Source organism: Maniola jurtina, chromosome 4, assembly GCF_905333055.1.
Source record: "Maniola jurtina chromosome 4, ilManJurt1.1, whole genome shotgun sequence".
Taxonomy (NCBI): Eukaryota; Metazoa; Arthropoda; class Insecta; order Lepidoptera; family Nymphalidae; genus Maniola; species Maniola jurtina.
Window position 1 is genome coordinate 4231171 of NC_060032.1, and position 22893 is coordinate 4254063.

Below are 22893 nucleotides of genomic sequence, written 5' to 3' on the forward strand. Positions count from 1 at the left end.
TGTGCCAGTCAACATAAATTGATCTATGACGTAGATGTGTTCAGTGAATATAAGATCTTTGAAAAATGACGTGGCCATTTTTTTACGTCTTCTATATGAGTGATCGAATTGGTCTTGAACATATCGCCTCGTTCCACTTCAGTAGACAGGCTTTATACTGATAATAATTAATATAATGCTGGTATTTGATTAAAATAGTATAACATAATTATATAAAAGTATAAAATTTATCTTAATCTATAATTTATTTTAAAACTGTTAATTTTCAAAATCTCAACTGAATTACAAACGTTTGTTAAGAAGGTATCTTATAGCAGCGCATTTTAAGCCCAAAAACCAAATACTCCAGGCTAACAATTTCCTTAGCATGAAAATGCTTGTAATTTTTTATTGCAATTTGTGTAATGATTGAGAAAATCGGTCATTCTGGATTCTCTTAGAATTAATCCTCGTATACTTAACGGAAATATTAAAAATATAGTTATTCCTAGTACTTATGTTACATTTTCACTATTTACAATTTAGTTTGTCTGCGTGGGAATTCAATAAAGTGTTAGATATTATATAAACTAGTATTATTTTATCATACATTAAAATTAAAATATTATATTATTGGAAAGATACAGTATCATCAGATAATTTAGTATTTAAGTATAATTTTGTTTATATTTTTAATTTTTATAACCAAACACTGTATTATAATTTTTAAAGTTAAAATTAACGTCGTAAATCAGCCGAAATTGTATAGGGGTGTCAAATCTTGACGCTTTTCCGTAAGTTAATATCCACAAATGACAGATTCAGGTCCGCTTTCCTCTTGAGCGGCGTTGAGTGATATGTTTGATTGACCAATCAGATTGTTAATAGATGACGTGAAAAATTATCACGTCATATCGTTTAAGAATCTGATTGTCGATTAACATCTCCTCTCTGCTCCGCTTCAGTGGAAACTGGGACTTACGTACATAGGTACGTACAGTTAACCATGAAAAATTACAATAGAGGCTCGCACTTGCTAAATATGCAGAGACTTTATTAACTAAAGCTAATTCATAAAAACCCTAAACAAGTACAAATTATTTAATTAATCCAACTTTAACTAATACTACCTACGCACAAGATTTGCTATTTCAACAAGAATTTTTTGATGCGTGTTTAACCAGCGGGGTGATTCGCTAACTCAGTGTCTAATAATGAATGAAAGCCACCGAGCTCATTCTTTAATCCACTGAAGGTTTTCTACGAAACAAGATTTTAAATTACCCAGTGAAGCAGCAATGTAGAACTAATCGACCATCTTCAGTGGAAGACACTGAGTTAGCTAATCACCTAGCTGGTTGGCCTTTACTATACTGGATCACCAGCAATGCCATAGCTATTATATACATAATATATATACATATATTATAATCCATATATAAATGGCTATTGTTTGGCCTGACAGTTTATAAAACACGATTTTAGTTTGGAATAGCCGATCCACCAATTAATTAGGCTACTGCGTCATGTAGCTAAAACGATTTTGAATTAATTTCTCAAATCTAGAAATCTAATTATGAATTTTATTTACCAGATTTATACAATGAACGATTTTATTATGAAGGCATGTTTCTATGAGAAATGTCATTCCATGGAATTAATTTTCCATGGAATTATTGAAACTTATTTCTATAAGAAATAGGTATAGTTCACGACAGGTCCACATGGCAATTTTCTAGTGGGGTGACACCACATACCGGATCATCGATATCGATAATTTTTTCCATATTATTACTTTATTCATCACAATCAAAATCAAATGAACTTATACTAACATCGCTATAAAAATTACTATTTATTATTATTATTATATATTCATTAATTATTCATGTGGTCCTACTTGGACGAATTTTTATTAATTTTAGTTATTTTAGTTATTTTATTTTTTCAGTCATATTTTTCAATACACAAAACTATAACCAACCACGAAATCGATAAACGCGGTCAATACGGACTCGTACAATACTAAAATTATGACCACACGGGTGTGGGGGGGCGTCCCCCTGCACGACGCACCTCGTACCCCGATTGCCATCTCGACTTGTCGCGATCTCTCCCACGAATTAATAATAATTAAGTATACCTAATCATGTACTTTATTAAATGTCGTTTTAACAGCGTTTTGTAAAGCGATTTTATTTGACAGATTTAAAACTAAACACCACCGAAAAAGAGCACTTAGATACATTTAGATCTGGGAAATAAACGGCAAATCCAAATCGAGTTCATTATTTTTAAATATCACATCACGTATCACTATACCCCTAGTGCTAAAACACTTGCTCAGTCTCACGCTTGAAACTTTTGTCATGTCATTAAGATATAGAAAAATCATTTTCCATTGTACCACCGGCCATTCAAGCTACGATAAGGGCTTTGTTAGGAATTTCTCTAAAGGATAAGATTCGCATGAGAACCATGGTCATTGACCTATACTTGCTGTAGGAACTATGGCTGCTAGAGCCGTAAAGTTCTAGAGTGGAGACCGCGAACAGTAAGTATAAGACCTAAGTCCTAATGTATGGTGCCCTCCAGCAAGATGGACCAACAATATAACAAGTGTAAATTAAAAATTTATAACACCCCCGACAAGTGAAGGTTGGGTAAGAACTAGAAAAGAGCTGATAACTTTCAAACGGCTGAACCGATTTTCTTAGATTATAGCTAAGAACACTCTCGATCAAGGCTCCTTTCAAACAAAAAAAAACTAAATTGAAATCGGTTCATTAGTTTAAGAGCTACGATGCCACAGACAGATACACAGATACACACGTCAAACTTATAACATCCCTCTTTTTGGGTCGGGGGTTAAAAATATGGCTGGAAGTACCTGGATGAAGAAGAGTGACAACAGGTGCTTTTTGGAAAAAGCCTATGTTCAGCAATGGATGTATGGAAACTGAAATGATGATGATCATGAATCAGTAAATGTTTGGTGCTTGTAATTGTCAAAAAAGTTATTGAATGCATTTATGGCAATTTAGCTATCAATTTTATAGATAACCAACATTGTAGACGAAATCACTATAATGTCTCTGTGTTTGTCACGTTTGAAAATCAAGGTGCGGTTACAATCCAGTTTCAACCGGCTACAACTAGGTGCAGTAGCAGTTGGTTAAACTTATATGTAACCTGCTTGTTAACGCTTAAGACTAAACGGTTAAAGCAGCATTTAATACCAAAGAAATCGCACCACCTCAACTTCACGTAGTCCTGTCTGTTCTACCCCTCAAAGAGATTGTTAGGCATAATGCCAGAAGCTCGTGAAGGAAATGAAGTGAGCCTATGAGGTCGAGTGGAGTGAGCTGACGAAGCGAACATAAGAATGGTATTGTCTCTCAAAACATAACTACTGTCTGTTTCGTCTGAATTTCAGCAAAGGGTTACGTCGTCTATGAGTATCATGAACATAGCACAGTTGTACGTAGGTCACTCAAAAATTTTTGTCGTTTGATATTCAAACATGTTCATACATGAATAATCCAAACATTGGCGTGTAGTACGCAGATCATTACATTTACTCACAAACTTTAGCCAGTTATCGGTTCGTTTTTGTTTGAAGTGCACACTTTAAAACTAAAAGTATGGCTTCGCTTTCGAGACCCCAAATTCGAGCGATAATTTTTTACAATTTTCGACGGGATCTGTCTAGGCAACAGTGCCAAGAAGAGATGGAACGGGTATTGGGTGATAATGCTCCGTCTCTAAGGACTATCGAAAGGTGGTACAAACAATTCGAGCGAGGCGACTTTAGCTTAGAAGACGATCCACATCCTGGGCGACCGCGTGACGTTACCACTCTTGAAACCGTGTCTGCTGTGGAAAAACTAGTTCGCGAAGATCGTCGAATCACTTATGTGCAAATGCAAGAGATTCTCAAAATATCTGCAGGGACATTAAATACAATATTAAAGGAATATTTACATTTGAAAAAAATTTGTTCTCTTTTTGTACCGCACAAGTTAAGTGACGAACAGAAGGCACATCGAGTAGACTGGTGCAAAAAGATGCTTTTAAAGTTTGAATCCGGCAAGTCTCGTGATTTATTTTCTGTTGTGACAGGTGACGAGACCTATTTGTATTATTATGATGTTCCAACTAAGTCTCAGAATCGGATCTGGGTGTTTGAAGGAGAAGATTATCCGACAAGCACGAAGCAATCCCGATCGATTAAAAAAATAATGATTGTTGTTTTTTTCGGTCGTCGCGGCATTATAAAAACGATACCATTAAATACACAACGCACTGTAACAGCAAGCTGGTACACTGAACACTGCCTGCAGCCGCTTTTCAATAAACTGAAAGAGTTGCGCCCAAACAGTCATTTGCGTACGTGGTTCCTGCATCACGACAATGCTCCGCCTCATCGTGCTCAGCAAACTGTTAATTTTATCAAGTCATCGGGTATCACACTTATGGAACATCCCTCGTATAGTCCAGATTTGGCGCCGTGTGATTTTGCATTGTTTCCATATGCCAAAAAACTACTGAAAGGTCGCAAGTTTTCAACTGATACGGAACTTCTGGATGCTTGGGAAGAAATCTGCGCTACAATATCCGAGGTCAAATGGAAGGAGTGGTTCGACGACTGGTTTGAACGTATGAGGAAATGCATAAGCTGTGATGGAGATTATTTTGAAAAAAAATAAATACTAATAGTGTAACGACAATAATTATTGAGTAACCTACGTAATGAGTTTTCATATCGAATGGCTAGTTATCTTCTTTCACATGACAAATTTTCTAGTGTGATTCCGAACTACGCGTCAATCAAGGGAACAGTTCTTTATATGTAAACTTCGACGTAATTTTATTTGCCATCTCCGTGAACAGATCAGCAAGACTTCTCTCTAGGACCGGACTGATTTCTTGAAGGAATACTTGGGAGTTTTCATTGATGACCCTGTTGGTAGCTGGTCCTAGAACTGGATCGCCATCGAAGAGGTTGGTGAGGTATATGGAGGACTCTCCCACGCGCAGCCTTACCTTCATCGGGTCAAAGGTAAGGTACTCGTCGTCTCCTCTCTTCTCTTTGTGACCTCGCATTGTAACGTTGCACGCGTAGTCCTCTGTAAAAGAAAAGTCACAGAAATTCATATGTGTATCAAATTTTAACGGAATCGGCCCAGTCGATTTGGAGAAAATTGACTGTGATAGACGAACAGACACATACGAGTGATCCTATCATAATGATCATCCCATTCTGAGCACGGGTCTCCTTTCAGTATGAAATATCAAGAGTTCCCTCATGATTTTTGTAAACCAAAATCCACGCGGACGAAGTCGCGGGCATCATCTAATATTGCCTAAATTAGAATTAAACTGAGTGAGAGCCGAATAAATAACAACAACAATAGTTTACAGCACCGATGACAAAATGTGTGTTAATCGGTTAACGTTACGCAGTGTCTAAGGCGAGTTTTTGCTGTAACGAGTTACGAACGCAAGTGGGTTAAAAGGCCCTCGCGTACTTTGTACCTATTAGTATTATTCAATTTCCTAAACTGTTGTAACCTTTCCATATAATTTTCCTACCGAAAAAAATAATTATTATCCATCATCATCGTCCATCACTGGCACACTACTGAGAACGGGTCTCCTCACATAATGAGAAAGGTTGAGGCCATAATCCACCACGCAGCAGTGCGGATTGACAGACTTCACACACCTTTGAGGGCATTATGGAGAACTCTCAGTCATGCAGGTTTCGTCACGATGGTTTCCTTCACCGTTTCTTTCTTTCTTCTTTCTGGGCTGGTTTCCTTCCTTTTCCTTCACCGTTAAAGCAATAAATATTTAATTTCTAAAAACGCCTTTAGCTCGGAAAGTCAAAACATAAAGTCAAATAATTTATTCAAAGTAGTTAAGTACTAGGTACTGCACCCTTTTTGACTGTCAATTGTTGGATTTGTAAGATAATTTAATGGTGATAATTAATTACGTAAACTTAAAACTAAAGCTACGAGGGTTTCAAACGCGCCCAGGTCTGAGAAGAGCCCACTAACTCAATCAAACTCTATTATACCCCTCCTACGAAAAAAAGTCATACTAACTGAAGGATCCCGTGATATTCCCTCGTCCCTGCAGCCGCAAAAGCAGCACCTGTATGTCCATCTTGTACTTGCCGGCGAAGTCCAGCCGAGGCAGGAGCAGCTTGAAGTCGAACCGGTTCTTATCAAGGTCTGACCTGGAATGTCAATTACATTCTGTGCTACAACATGCGTCTTGCTTTGAAATAATTTGAAGTATGCGTAGGTGTGATTTTAATCTTATCTTAGAGTGAGATAATAATGAATAATATTATGATTTTGAATAATATTTAATCAAAACAGACCAATGATGTCTCTTGCAATGAGAAGAGGTTTGGCCATAGTCTATAGTGCGGACCTCACACACCTTTGATAACATATGAAGCACTCTCAGGCATACAGACGCTCTCATTATGGGTTCCTTCTCACTTAAAGAGTTAATAGCAAGTGATATTAAATTGCTTAAAATACACATAGGAGACGGATGATATAAAAATTATAGGCTTTATTATCCTCTTTCCTTTATCTACCTACCACGTATTATTATTTTCCTGGGTAAGAGTATTTTCATGCTTTTTATGGAAATTGAAGAGATTTCAGTTACACATTATATGAGAGTATGAGAATAACCTAGTTAATGCACGATGCCTATGCAAAAGCCCGTAGCCGAAGACCCCCTCTATGAAGAAGGTGGAAAAGGCCAAACCCAAGAAGGGCGGTCGAGCTCTTGCGGCCAAAAAGTGAACGAAATGAGGTTCAAAAAGGTGCTCTTAAGACCGCTTATATACAATTTTTCAGACTACTATACTAGTTAAAAGATTTCTACTTACTTTAGTTCTTGAATGATGAAGTTACTGGGTCCCCGTACTTTGACATCGTTCACAACCGCAGTAAGCTTCGCGCCTTGTGGCCCACGGGCAAGTGCGATCTGCCCCAGGCTCAGCGGTTCAATGCTGGGCACGTCTAGCTCGGGGATGCCCTGAAATAAAACAAACGATTTTGTTTTTTTAAATTTAAAATCAGTCATCATAATATACCTACATTATTGAGCACGAGGGCCTCTCATAATGAGAAGGGATTTGGCCATTTTTCATCACGCTAGCCAAGTGCAGATTGGCAGATTACATAATTATTCACACACCTTATTTTTTTTATATAAAAAATAGCGAGCAAACGAGGAGGCGGGTCACTTGATGTTAAGTGATTACTGCCGCCCATGAACATCTGCAGCACCAGAAGAACCGCCGCGCCGATGCGCTGCCCCCTTTCAGGATTTTGTTGGTCCGCCCCTTGAATAACTCTATTATGTTTTACTCTAGTGGGAACATCGCCAGTGGGAGTTTTTTCCACAGTTTTTATGAGCGTGGAAAAAAGGAAATGGATTACGATATTTTTTAAATTTAAAATCGGTCATCATGACCACCCTACTATTGAGCATGTTGAGTATGGTTTCCACTCATAATGAGAAGCGATTTGGCCAGTATCCATCACGCTAGCCAAGTGAGGCCAAGTCAGCCCATTTTTCATATAACATAGTATGAAAAATAAGGTAAACTCAAAATTTTATTTTGAGAGTACAGCCTTCCTATTCCCAAGAGTCAGGTCAGGGAGGACCGGATTAATACGGCAACCAATAATAAAATTAATTATACCTGTTATGGAATCAACAAGAAAAAATATTTAAGTCGATATAATAATAAATAATTGATTGATTAATTAATTAAAATATATTAAACCCTAAAAAGGGTGAAGCCTTGAACAAACACATTGTGTTAACAATGAGGTTGTATTGGACCAACGCACAAGCCAAACATTTTAATGTTTTTAGGGTAACCTATTACCTCGCATATTATTATCAGACAAAACCCGTGAAGTTGCAGCAAAATAAAGGCATAGAATTAATTAACTAATTAATTAATAGGATTAGCACACATTTAATCATATTTAATTAATTAATCAATTTAACAGACGCAAAGTACGAATCTGTGGAATGTTTATGTTTGTTTGTCTTGACATACTTGTGGATTATGAAATGGAGTGACAATGACATACTTTCGAATTGGCTTCAAAAGCATTTTTTTTTACGTTTTGCCCGAGTGTGAATGTAATCGAAAATACAATTTTATTTATATTTACGTGACCTTTGTAGAACCTAATATGAGTGATCTTTAAATATTTATGGGCTACCTAGTCTTAGTAGGAAGAGTCTGACTTACCTACTTATGGAATTTTCCAAGCCATTCTGAAAGTGGGTTTGTTAATCGATATTATTGTAAAAACAGCGCTTTTTCTTTAATAATTTGAACTACAAAATCTTGAACGAAATATTCAACTTACGCCTGACCGAATTTTAGCCACGACAGTCAATATCCACAATCTTCTGAAGTGCGGGAGCCAATAATATTAAGTATTGTAGGGGAAAAATGTGAGCGAAACACATGCACTATTTAAGTATTCCGTTAGCCTCATAGTCCGATGGGACGGGCGGGACGGCAAACAAACACGACCGAAGATAGATCAGGCTAAGTGCTTACCGATGGAGTTATATGCTCCCCGAGATATGACTTGAAACACCGCCAACTATATAACTCCGGGATAGTACAAACTGAGAATTTTTGAAATAAATAAATACTGGCCTGAATCGATTTCAGGACCTCATCATCCCCGTTTGAAAAATTCTAACCATTAGAGTAACGAGGCAGTTTAAAATTATACGAAATAAAGAAGTACTCTCGTCTCTATTTTAGTAGTAAGGTAGTCAGTTGGTAATTGGTATAGATTCATTCGGACTTATCTACATTCTACATTAAAAAATCAATTGGCTAGAATAGAAACTTCGTTGCATTCTTTAGTTAAGTCATTATATTTAGGGGTCCGTATCTCAAAGGGAAAAAGGAACAAGAACATCATAAGAAAAATTAAGAAGTGTTATTTCATGTAGGATGGTACGAGACCCTTCGTTTGCGAAGCCAACTCGCACTTGGCCGGTTTTTAGTCATTAATAGTAAAACAATAAAAACAAAAGGTGCAGCAGTAATAGGTAGAGAACAACGAGCTGTAACAAATTATCATTTCATCCATTGATATCGTAGTGCAATTGCGTAAAAACAACTTTATCCATGCTAACAACCGCAGTTTCAAGGACAGTTATCATTAGCAGTAATTCAAGATATTGCACTAAGTAGGATATCCGATTACGCCAAATTACGCCAAAAAATTGATTCATTAGAATAATCAGTGTTGCAAGTGTTATATGAATAAAACTTGCTATAACACGCGAACCAGTTACATATGTAGTTATACTATGTAACTGAAGGGTTATTTAGTTAACACTAGAGGTACACAACAGACCCCTAACTTTAAGGCTAGGTCCCACGTGACAGTATATTTGTTTGGAATAGATTAATTTTTGATTGATTTAATTAGATAGAACATGTTATAGTTCGAACAAAAAGTTTGCTACTTTTAAAAGGCCGATTTTTCAATCTCGAAATAATGAAGCAGGTATGAATTGGAGGAACTGGTAAACAAAACGGTCATTGCATCCATCGATATCATAGTCCAATCACATAAAAACAACTTTATCCAACCGCAGTTTCAAGGACAGTTATCATAAGTAGTAATTCAAAATTTGCATTTAATAGGATATCCGATTACGCCAAATTACGCCAAAAAATTGATTCATTAGAATAATCAGTGTCGCAAGTGTTAAAATGAATAATACTTGCTACAACACGCGAACCAGTTACTTAAGTAGTTATTCACATGTAACTTAAGGGTTAGCTAACTTTAGAGTTCAGACCCAGAAAAACCAGAACACGTGACCATATTTTTCCTTGGAATAGGTTCTAGGACCTATTTTTAACCGACTTCAAAGAAAGGAGGAGGTTCTCAATTCAACTGTATGTTTTTTGTATGTTGTTACATGACTACTCCGCCAAATATAAACCGATTTTGTTTTGATATTTTTTTTTGTTTGGTAGGTCATACTTTCCAGGTGGTCCCATTTTAGTTCAGTGAAGATCTGATGAATGTATGAAAATATTCGGAGATAGAGAACAGAACTCCTCAACGGATAAGAGTAAATTGCTCGCGATCGGTGTACTGGCCTAGTAAACTATGGTAGGTATATGGTTTTTAACCAGGTATAGCATATTAGGATATTTTAATAAAGTGGGGCCACCAAAAATTGTGAAAAAAAACTGACTTCAACCACATACATTAAAAAGTTAAAAATAATTTAATTTATTACCGAAATTATTAAGTATACTAAGAGCTCCTAAACTAATGAACCGATTTTAATTTAGTTTTTTTTTTATTTGAAAGGTGGCTTGATCGAAAGTGTTCTTAGCTATAATCTAAAAAATCGGTTCAGCCGTCTGAAAGTTACCAGTTCTTTTCTAGTTACTGTAACCTTCACTTGTCGGGGGTGTTATAAATTTTTAATTTACACTTGTTTCATTCATCGTCAAAGCAAGTGATATTTTATTTCTGTTTGTGAAATGCTTAGAAAGCAAATAGCTCTGAAGCGGTTATCATAACCACTGGCTATCACGGTTATTAACTAAGGTACTATAAAAAAATAATTTTAAAACACTGACGCTAATCACTTAATTACCTAGGTATTTACACCTGACACGAAATATCGTAAATAGTTGCAGTCAATATAAAAATACGTGCTTTTTACCATTTTGATAAAATGTGAGAGCGTGAATCAGGTCTAATGAACAAAGGACTATGTTGTCTTATCCTTAGTATATAAGGCTAGAAAAATATTTACTTCGGAGTTTTCGAACAAACGATGGGACTACATAGCGTGGTTATTCTTGTCGCACTCGGAGTAGCCTGGCTGGTAAGATTTATGTATTTCAAATTCAGTTTTTATAATGTTAACATAATATACTCGTAATAACAAAACATGATATTAATAAATACTTAAATACTGGCTAAATAGCCGCGACTTCGCCCGCGTGAATTTAGATTTTCAAAAATCCCATGAGAACTCCTTGATCCGTGGGAACTCTTTGATGTCACTCTCCAGGTCTTCAATTATATCTATGTGAATCATTTGCTCTATTGCAGTGTGATTGAACGTCAAACTAACAAACCACCAAATAAACACACTTTCGCATTTATAATTTACTAGCTGATACCCGCGACTTCGTTCGCGTGGATGTAGGTTTTTTAAAATTCCCGTGGAAACTCTTTGATTTTCCGGGATAAAAAGTAGCCTATGTGCTAATCCAGGGTATAATCTATCTCCATTCTAAATTTCAGCCCAATCCGTCCAGTAGTTTTTGCGTGAAGGAGTAACAAACATACACACACACACACACACACACACACACACACACAAACTTTCTCCTTTATAATATTAGTGTGATGGGTAACTAGCTGACGCCCGCGACTTCGTCCGCGTGGATTTAGGTTTTTCAAAATCCCGTGGGAACTCTTTGGTTTTCCGGGATAATAAGTAGCCTATGTGCTAATCCAGGATATTATCTATCTCCATTCCGAATTTCAGCCAAATCCGTTCAGTAGTTTTTGCATGAAGGAGTAACAAACATACACACACACACACACACACACACACATACAAACTTTCGCCTTTATAATATTAGTGTGAAGTGTGATAGTGTGATGGGTATTGATGGGTAGTGAAGTAATTTACATCAAACTTTGAAAATTTCTAATTCTGTCAAACAATACACAATCTCTAAACTATAAACTGACAAATATTTTAGTGCTAACTGCTATCCTTATCCGCAGGAAGCATATACCTACCTAATTAATGACAGGTCTAACCTGTCACTAATTTAGAATTTATTTACAATATTTAATATTTAATTAGTATCCTCTCTTTCCTTTTACATTAATAAGGTGTAAGATCAATACTCATAAGTTAGTCAAAATAAATAATTTTGTTTTTTGGATTTCAATTTAAAAAAAACATATTTTTCAGGCTCAATCTACGCTAGCTGGCGTGTGTAATGCACGAACCACTGTGATACAAGTAAAAGTACCTAATCGAACCAATGTAACGGTCAAGTGCCCTAATAAAATAAAAGATCCAATAACGTTCGTGCCATTTAGTAGGGGTCCATGCTACCAGTGCCAAGGATCAACATGTCAACTATGCAAGAGCTTTAACCCAGTGGCTCCTTCTGGAAACTTTGCACGAGGATCAAGAACTAACATTATTATAGACTTTGTCAAGAATAATAAGCCAAACAAACCATCGAATAATGAAACTATAACCAATAAAACTGATGATACCTTACTTATTGTGCAAGACAAATCTACAACAAATAGTTCTAGTAAAGCTTTTGCTCAAGGAGCTGACGGGACGAGCACTGCAGCGGCATCGTCTTCTACAAATTCTATGTCCAATTCTGCTATGATTGTCGCTATGAGTAGTGATTCATCTAATGGTGATAAACCATCTAAGCAAAGTATCTATGTGGAAGATGATACAACGTCTACTTCTAGCGCAGATGCATCTGTAAATAGTAACTCTGATACATCTTCTACGCCACAACAACCGGCTTCGCCTCCACCGCCACAGACACAGCAGCCTGAGTCAGTTCCTCCAGCAGCGACACCACAGGAATCTGCTCCAGCTCAACCACTCCAACAGCCGCAGATATCTCCACAACCAGAACAACCAGCTCCAACACCCGAGCAGCCTTCACAACCAAATACATCTAATCCAGAACAACAAACAACAGCAGGACAATCAACTGCCCCAGTTCAATCCAGTCCAGAGCAACCAAAAAATAAGCCAGCAAAACAACCACCTAAACAAGCACCCGAACAAGCATCCAACAAACCAGCACCCGCGCAACAAGCACCTGAAACCCCAGCGCCCACAAACCCGGCGCCTCAACAACCAGCACCCGAACAACCAGAAGTACCAGCGCCCGTACAACCAGTGCCTGAACAACCAACTCCAGAGCAAAAGCCCAGCAATACAACCACAACAGCAACGGCGACAGCAGTAGCAATAACGGAAAACAACTAAATTATTTATTTATAAAAAATTAAAAATATACCTTTTTTATTTTATGTTATACCTAACTCTTCTTTGTGACTAATTAAATATTATTATTTAATAAATCATAAAAGTATATTGACTTTTATTTATTGCTGGCAGAGCGTTCAAAATTCTTTTTATATCCATACTAATATTGTAAAGGCAAAAAAGCGTGTCTGTCTATAACTTTTCACAGCCTATATTTATACAGCCTAGCCGATACCCTGGGGAAACACATTGGCTACTTTTTATCGCAGAAAGTCAAAGTCAAAAAATGAAAGTCAAATGAAATGAAATGTGGAGTTCCAACGGGATTTAAAAAATCTAAATCCACGTAAACGAAATCGTGGGCAATATCTAGTATTTTTACATATCATAACTATAAAACAGCGGAACATATTTTATGGGTGTAAGTCCTAGTTTTTAAAAAAGACAGAATTAATTACCTCTTTCATTTTCGGTCGCAACTCCTCCACAGAGTTTATGATGCATTTGTCTACATTTGGATCATTTCGTTGGCACACTTTGATGTAAGGAGCTGAAAAAGAAAAATTTGTATTGTTAAAACTATATAGTTAAATAAATTAATATTGAGAAATCTACTTAAGTAAACCAATTAAGATTTTAACTTTTACTACTCCACAACTATAACTTATAGACTTCAATTCCAACTTCATAATAATATATGTAGTCTATTCATAGAGCAATCATGTGGGGTGACTGGAACAAATCTGAACTCATTTTCAAACGTAATGGCCTAAAACTGTACTAAAATTGAGTGCAAAGTTTGTGATGAAACGTTATAATTATAGTAAATTATCAATAGCTTTCATTCAATTTTTTGCTCCTGCTGAAATATTTTATTTTTAACCCCCAACCCAAAAAGAGGGGTGTTATAAGTTTGACGTGTGTATCTGTGTATCAGTATATCTGTGTATCTGTGTATCTGTCTGTGGCATCGTAGCTCCTAAACTGATGAACCGATTTTAATTTAGTTTTTTTTGTTTGAAAGGTGGCTTGATCCAGAGTGTTCTTTGCTATAATCCAAGAAAATCGGTTCAGCCGTTTGGAAGTTATCAGCTCTTTTCTAGTTACTGTAACCTTCACTTGTCGGGGGTGTTATAAATTTTTAATTTACACTTGTTATCACACGGCTTTGTTTGCTGGCTCCACAATTATTTTACGTAGTCGTTCCGTATAGGTGCTACGGGCGAAGCCGCTCGATTGCGGCGTGTATATTTGCACTGTGTTATAACCGACTATTTCGATCTTTACAGTATCACGTTATACCAGTCATTAGCATTATGCGCAACTTGATAGGCAATAGTTCCAGACTGTACGTAAATAGCCTTTTAAGTAGGTAATAAATTATTTATTATACGATTTGTGGGTACAATTTAAACGAGAATAAGAAAATTTCATATCCAGGTATTATTTAAAAGCTATATAAAAAAATCAATGGCCGCATGTATGGAAAATCATCATTTTAAAAAGGGGTAATTTGGCCGAATTTTTTATTGCGTTCGTAATTTGTTAGAACAAAGTTTGTATAAAAGATATTTTTTGGGAAATCCACCGGAAACATCAGAAAGGATGGTGTTTTTGGCTTTTGTTTAGATACACTTCTCATTTTCTTCATTACTAGGTACTTAAATTGCACCCATGCAAAGTCGCGGCACGGGTCGCTAGTTAGTAACAGAATAAAATACTTAGTCATTCATGTTGTTTTGCTATTAGTACCAACTAGATTTAGTAGTCTACAATTAAATCTTCTACGTGACATAAATATGAAATGATCATTTTGCATTAGTTAGCAATTAGCTTGGATTTACAATTGTACACGGTAAATCGAGGATTGAATAACATTTGATATCTATAGCCTTGTAGAAGCATTGTATTGTATTCCTGTAAGTTGAGCACTTTTTGATTTTTTATTTTATATTATTATTTGTTAAATAAAGCAAATAATTAGATGATACCGACGATTTCATCAGCGTAGATTAAGGTTTTTGAAAATCCCGTGGAAACTCTTCAATTTTCAGGATAAAAATAATACCTTCACGCTTCTTTAATTATATCTATTCAATTTAAAAAAAACAATAAACGCGAACACTAAAAAGATAAAAATATTTTAATTAATAAGCGAATATATTATGTATACAAGATTTAATGTAGTTCGACAATAACATGTTTTGGTAGCCGGTGCCAATTAGACGCACGAACCAACTCTTCATATTGTTTGTGACTCCACATTGCCACCTCACTACATTAACTCTTGTATACGTAAGTGCCCCAATGGGGTTTAAACGATACTACATGATAATACTATGTATTGAAAATTGGTAGAAATTGTAAATTTGGATGCCATCAAAGAATGAATATGAATACCTATCAGCTATTCCCGAAAAAGCCATCATCATTAGAAATTCAAATTAAATTTTATATCCAGATTTGTACCAAATTTTACTCACAGACTAAAATCTCACTGATTTGAGTCTAATATTATCGAAATCGTTATTGATATATATTTTAGGTTGAGAAAAATCTGAGAAAGGAAACAATTTTTCACACAAGTAGGTAGAGTTACGCACGAATATATGATTTAGAATAGAATAGAATAGAATAGAATAAAATTTATTCGTTGAAACCGACACATAAACATAGTATTACAAATAATGACGCTTATATACAAAACTAAAAATAAAAAATACAAATAAAAAATATAAAACCTAGAATATAAAATTTAAAATATAAAACTTAAAAACTAACTTAACTTAAAGAGTGTATTATGTATGTACTATGTGTCGTGCCAACGAAAGGGCCCGAACTCAGCTTGATGTTGTGGATACACAATGTACCCACAACGCTGGTATTTACGTACCTACTTTAGCTGTAATATATTATATTTTTGTATGTGTGTGTTTCGCTGAACCTTTATATGTATTTGAATTGAAACTAGATGATGTCCACGACTTCGTCCACGTGGGTTTAGGTTTTTTAAATCCCTAGGAAAAGTTGCCTTTGTCAATTTCCGGAACGCAAGAAAAAATAAAAAATTCATGTAAATCGGGTTAGCTGTTGGAATGTGAAAAGCTAGCAGACAGACAGACAGACAGACACACTTTCGCATTTATATTATTAGTATGGAAGTCATTGTTGTCAGTGAATTAGTGTCACTGATTCAATGCAACATCATGGTAGTATCTAGTTCAACGTATTGTAACTACATGAGTTACATAAACACTGTTCTTAACAAATGACGTATGTTAATAATATCTAAAGTTCTAAATTAACTTTAAATTGTTTCCTATATATCTTCAAACACATAAGATCTCAATACGATAATGCGATAAACTATTATAAACTCGTCAAAGTCAAAAGTAAAAATATACATTCAACGATAATAATTTCGTAATGCCTGTGATTTTAATTCCTCCAAAGGCAAATATTAGATTGGACACAGATGATTGACCTTGCTTAGAGATAGCAAATGCAACTATCAAGGTTGGTCATTGGCCTAAAACATTTCATCGTAATGGACCGAATTAAATTACGCATCATTATAACATTTTTCTAATGTAACCTTTTCATTCAAAGAATATTTTTTTGATTCATCTTGCAAAACTGCTTAAATCGTAATATAATTACTTATAACCGAGCTAAAGAAAAATGATTGCACAAATTACGTAATGGCTTGTTTAGAAAATCTAATTTTAATAGCATGCTTAACTCACATAAACATTGGTTTATAGGAGGAGTGATAACAAAATTAATCTGTGTTGTGTACGCTTTTTCTTTGCACATTTATTTATTATCTTTGTTGTCGTAAACCGATACCTAGACGTCAATTAGATGAGGATGATACAATTTTAGCCATAGCCGGCAAAATAATGTTCGGATTATAGCAGACTAGCAGATGCCCACGACTTTTTTCCTGTGGATATAAATTTTTGAAAACCCCGTGGAAACTCATTGATTTTCCAGGATAAAAGTAGCCTATGTGTCAATCCAGGGTATAATCTATCTCCATTCTACATTTCAGCGAAATCCATCCAGTAGTTTTTGCGTGAAATAGTGACAAACATCCATTCATACATACTTACAAACTTTCGCGTTTATAATATTAGTAGGATACATGCACTTTTAACCTGAAAAGACTCTCAGCGTCCAGGTTGGTGCAGGTGCCGGAGCTGTCTCGGCAAGGAAAAGGGCTCAAATACCGACCTGTACGCCGGTCATTGATTGGTTTATAATTTGAACTACGTCCGACCGCAAGTTTTACAAATCATTTGAGTCATGCTGCAACATTGTTGGCTCTACGCTTTCTAGAATCGAAGCGGTGATTGAGTTATTAAACTTTTTATAGATATTCCGACCTTGACTTATTATAACTAGTGACTTGCTATACTCCCTATGAATATCGGAGATCAGCTTGATAGGAAAAATTCATGAAAAGCTTGTTATAAAACTTAGTATGACGTTAGATGATGAAGAATCAGCAGCAGATGAGTATTGAGAATAATAAGAACTAGCTGATCCACCCGATTTGGCTCACGTAAAATTTGATTACATACGAGAGTTTTATAACAAAAGGACTTATATGCAAACATGCCATTTTTCATTTCTTGCTGCAATATATAAAACAAAACAAGCTCCATAACAATATAGTTTAGGTTTAATATTCTTTTAAAGAATTCTGGAATGTAAATATTCTACCGATGTCTTTAAATACAGGAAGTAAATAAATTTCAGTCTTCTTACTCTCTCTCTAGCACTGTACCCTTCCAAGCAAGGCTTTGATGCTCAATCGATTTTTTAAAGGAATATTTACCCAGAAAGAGGGCCTTATATTATACCAGCTAGTTTTGATTTTGTTCACATATTTTTCCCTTCTATGAAACTGCACTTTTGTTATAAAGGCCACGATACAATATACCTATATGTCCATCTGGAATCTTCCTTTCAATAGGTGAGAGAATTTTTCAAATAGGTGTTCAAATAGTTTCAAATAGTGGTTCCGGAGTTTTACCTCAGCATACACATAAACTTACAAAAACACTCTTTCTTTTTTATATTACTTAGTATAGATGTTCTTCGGCCATGACGGCCTAAGATACCTAATAAGAAAACTGCGCAGAAGATAAACGCAAGTATTTTTTCACCCTCATAGTCCAATGGGACGGCAATACAATACGACCGAAGAGAGGTTAGGCGTAGGATCGATAGCTTTAGGTGCTCCAACTTTCCAAATCTGGACTACTAATGAGGTTTTTATGATAGAAAAGCCCAAATAGGTCTCACCTGGACTTGAACTCAGGGATCATGGCTCACAGCCGATTCAGCTACTCACTAGACTAACGACGCAATCAAGAACTTATATTGTAATTACAACCCAGTAGCGCGTGTTACGGACTCCCTAGTCAGCGAAACGTGCCGCGCGTATCAAATTCCACGCTGAATCCGTCATTCTGGACAATAACACATTCGTTCACCTTTTTCCCACGATTTTGTCCATGGCTTATATATAATTTATATATAGCCTATGTTACTTCTGGATAAAGTAGCTTTCTAATGGCGAAATAATTGTCAAAATCGATTCAGTAGTCTCAGAGTTTATCGGACATAAACAGACAAACAAATATTTCCTCTTCACAATTAATATATTTATTATTATAATAATAAATTAGTATATTAATAGAATGTACAGATAGGTACGTCCTTTCGTTCCGTTATCTACGTAGATACGTATCTTATATTTTTGCTATGCCACTTTATGTAAGCTGATTGATTAAAGCATTTTACACCACAAGTGTAAATTAAAAATTTATAACACGCCCGACAAGTGAAGGTTACAGTAACTAGAAAAGAGCTGATAACTTTCAAACGGCTGAACCGATTTTCTTGGATTATAGCTAAGAACACTCTCAATCAAGCCACCTTTCAAACAAAAAAAACTGAATTAAAATCGGTTCATTAGTTTAGGAGTTACGATGCCACAGACAGATACACAGATACATACGTCAAACTTATAACACCCCTCTTTTTGGGTCGGGGGTTAAAAAGGACTTTATCTTTTACGATCAGCTTCGGGACAGCCGCCCTATTCATTCTACTTTTCAGAATCAACGCCAATCTGATAAACTGCTATAGTATAATGAAGGTCCCCAAAACGGTCAAACGGTTCGATTCAAACGCGTAGATTTTGGTTTGAGTAAAATAACTATTTTGCACCGAATTATTAAGTAAAGAGCTATTTCGATCGTCTACGTTTACGACATCGATTCATCGGTTAACAGGTTTATCAAACCGTTTACGGGTTTGACAGGTTTGAAGCATGTTTGAAGATTTAAATACTTTTGTTGTTTGATGGCGGTTAGGTGCGTCGTTTGATCGTGTTCATATCAAGTTTGATCCAACATGGTTTTCGTACTGCGCGGTAAACACCTACATCTATGTATACGACGTATATGTTAGTATAATAAACTAATACCACATTCACAAATATGTTTCAATTAAAAGCAACTCTTGTCATGGCTTTTTAGCGCAATTCAGCTCTCACAGCACTGCAGCCTAAAATTTAACTTAGCCTCTCTTTCTGTCACGTGAACTCTTATCTTTCTCTCTCTCTCTTATGAGACAAGACATTTACGCGGGAGCCGTCAAAGGGGCGCGCTGTCGTCGTAGGTATATTTCTCGGGTCACATGACCAACTGACTCCGGTCTGCTACTCTAAGAGGAAAACTTTGTCGCTAAGGGCATTTATTGCGATCACGTCACGTAATAATAAACCTTGCGGCAAGGAGGTTGCTAGTCGATGTATCCTAAGTAAATTCTTATGATGATGAGTCTTTAAACCTTCATCAAACATGTGAAGTTTGAATCGAGCTCTGTTTAACTGTTTCGGGGTCCTTTGCGACTGATTAGAGCACTTTTGTTTCCTGGTTAGGTCAATTAAGATTTTTTGTTTTGGCTTAGTTGACAGTGAAAAAGACTACAATTTTGCGGTTGGCTTGTTTGGCTTGCAGTCTAAATACAGAATGTCTGCACCCTTAAGAAAATTAGGATCTATGCAGCTGTCAAAATTAGAAAGACACTGGACCTCACTGGACATCAAGTAGTAAGAAAAAACGAGGAAAAACGAGTTGCAGCCGGCAAAAAATTTTCTTCGGAATCTTCCTTACCACAAAAAGGTCGATGGACTCTACAGTGTGATAGAGTTTTCACTTTCTAAGGCAGTGCCTTTTTACCTGCTGCTATAGGTATTAGTACTTGTAATTTTTTTCAATAGAATATCCCTTTTCCTACCAGCTACAGGGCTTGCGATAATAGTTCAAGAGGTCGGTGGTATTTGAACCTACAAGCCTTCGGATTTCAGTCCACCCCTAACAGTTGAGCTACAGAGGCTTGTTACGGTATCAATATTATCACGCGATATCACGCTCCTTTATCGAGGAAATATTGATGGTATTGAAGGAATTGCAATATATCCGAATGTCTTTAAAACTCTCGGTAGTATAATGTAGCACCCCCTAATAGGACTATATGACGCTTTACAGGTGTGGATGTCGAAATATTGTTAATATGTCATAAGGTTATTGACAGAGTCAACTTTGCTGACCTCCGCAAGAATAAATCGAAGACGAATAATAATGAATATAAGCCTAAGATGGAAATTGCATCCATATTCTAATACCAATCTATACTAAAATAATAAATGCGAAACTTTGCCTGTCTATCTACTACATCACGGCCCAGTTAACTTAGATACATCCCGGGGATGGCGATACACCTGATTTTGTCCTGGAAAATCAAAGAATTCTCCATGGAATTTCCACAAAATCGAAATCCTCGTGGATGAAGTCGCAGACATCATCTATTTTATACAGAGACAGCTTGCATCCCGCAGCTGAATAGACTACTTTTTGTCCCGGAATATCCCATAAGAATTCCCATGGGATTTTAAAAACTTATATCCATGTGGACGAAGTCGTGGGAGTAATCTAGTATAGTATTAGCAAACAATCAGTTAACCTTTAAGGTAAATATTACAAAAGATACCGAGATTGAAGACCTTTTGTAATAAATAAAATTTAAGATTCTTTGTGGCCCAATAGGCGTCATCAATAAGGATTTTGTAGAAAAACAATTTACTTGCAATAAAATCCAATAAGTACAGGTATTTACTTAATCATTATTTTGTTTCTTACAAAATTTGAAAATAATAATAATATATTGTCCTTAGATTGTCATAGTAATTTTTTGGATGTAAAGTAATTTAAACATGTTTTAAATACAAAATATTTCAAATGCTATGGACCATTTTTCCTTCTCTATCCATCCCGTTATTTTAAACTTTTGTATTAATGAACCGGTAATAATTTTTAAAAGAAGACGAAGTAAGTATTATTATTACTTAAAGTAAAAGAGAAGTAAGTATTATTATTTAATATTTTTGGTGCAATAACTAAAATCTGTTTTTTCAACCTCTATGGAAAAATTAAAAAAGAAACCCAATTCATATTTGGAACTTACGTATTTCAGCTGCAACACACTGCAGCGCTAGCAGGATCAACGTGTTGGTCAGCATATCGATTTGCACAACTATTTCGCAAACGCACTAGCGTGGAAACCGCCGTGGTTTCGCCCAGCCGAGTCGCGCTGTGGACCGGCACTGCGCCTTCTCATTCCACCACCAACTCCACTAAGGACACAATATGTGAATGTCTCGGTACTCTGGAGTACATTTGCCCAATGTTTTATCGCTTTCCCTGTCTTTTCGTCTTTGTTGGAGAGAGATGGGAAGGGCATTTTCCGATCGTTGCAGGTGGAAGTTGAGAGCTGTTATCCTGAATGCATTCTGACACACACACGTGACCGTACTATTCACGTGTCGGTATTGCTAAATAGGTTTCAGCGACAAGTTCGTCAAACTGCAATAAATTCATAATATGCCTCAGTAAAATATTAACTATTTATTATTTAATAATTCTCAGATCAACTCTTTCAGAAATGAGATCAGAAATCAAACTTTTAGAAAACCTATTTTATAATGGTAATCCAAAGTTGTGCGTTTTAATCAATTAAATATCACTTGCGTTAACGGTAAAGGAAAACACCGCGAGGAAACTTGCATATCTGAGACTTCTCTATAATAATCTCAAAGGTGTGTGAAGTCCGCCAATCCGCATTTGGTCATCATGGTGGACTATTGACTAAGCCCTTCCCATTCTGAGTTATTAGAGAAGACCCATGCTTAGCAGCGGGTTGGCGATGGGTAGATGATGATGATGTGAAGAATCTGCGGCGTTATTCGACTTGACAGAAGCCGTTACGACTTACGAGCACATCCGCGGTAGCTTTGGCGTGAGAGATATCGCAGACAAACTTCTAGAGTTCTCATCTTGAGAGGAAACCAGTGCTCACTAGTGAGCCAACGATGGATTGACCACTTACCATTACAAGTAAATAGTAAGCACTAAATAGTGCCACAAACAGTACATAAGATAATGTGGGTACTAGGTAGGTATATGGTTTGTAACCTTACACGCTGAAAATATGTTGAAATCATTGACTTATAGGTAGGTGAGATAGTTTGAAGTTGTTGAGTTGAAATTCTACTACCTAACTTGCGTATAGCCTACATTTAGGGCTAAATAACAAACGCTAACTAAATACTAGCCCGCTTCCTTTCACGTGAAAAACGGCAAGTACATGGGAAAATAAGCTAAGAGACAGTCTCTAAAATCCATAAAATCTTGTCTCAATTTTTCTTATTCAACGGTTTTCAAAAAG

General features: G+C 36.0%; 1 protein-coding gene, 1 long non-coding RNA gene and 1 pseudogene across 2 annotated transcripts; 2 read left to right on the plus strand and 1 right to left on the minus strand.

Moving 5' to 3' along the window:
* Positions 1 to 2849: 2849 nt before the first annotated feature.
* Positions 2850 to 4830, plus strand: LOC123864689. The gene is made up of 2 exons (XR_006795824.1): positions 2850 to 3459; positions 4721 to 4830. It is a non-coding gene; the product is annotated as an uncharacterized LOC123864689 (long non-coding RNA).
* On the minus strand, positions 4762 to 22565 carry LOC123864662 (annotated as a pseudogene).
* On the plus strand, positions 10763 to 13195 carry LOC123864656 (predicted GPI-anchored protein 58). The gene is made up of 2 exons (XM_045905266.1): positions 10763 to 10920; positions 12031 to 13195. Exons 1-2 carry the CDS (start codon positions 10870 to 10872, stop codon positions 13087 to 13089), a joined length of 1110 nt encoding a protein of 369 aa, XP_045761222.1. The 5' UTR covers positions 10763 to 10869; the 3' UTR covers positions 13090 to 13195.
* Positions 22566 to 22893: the final 328 nt, after the last annotated feature.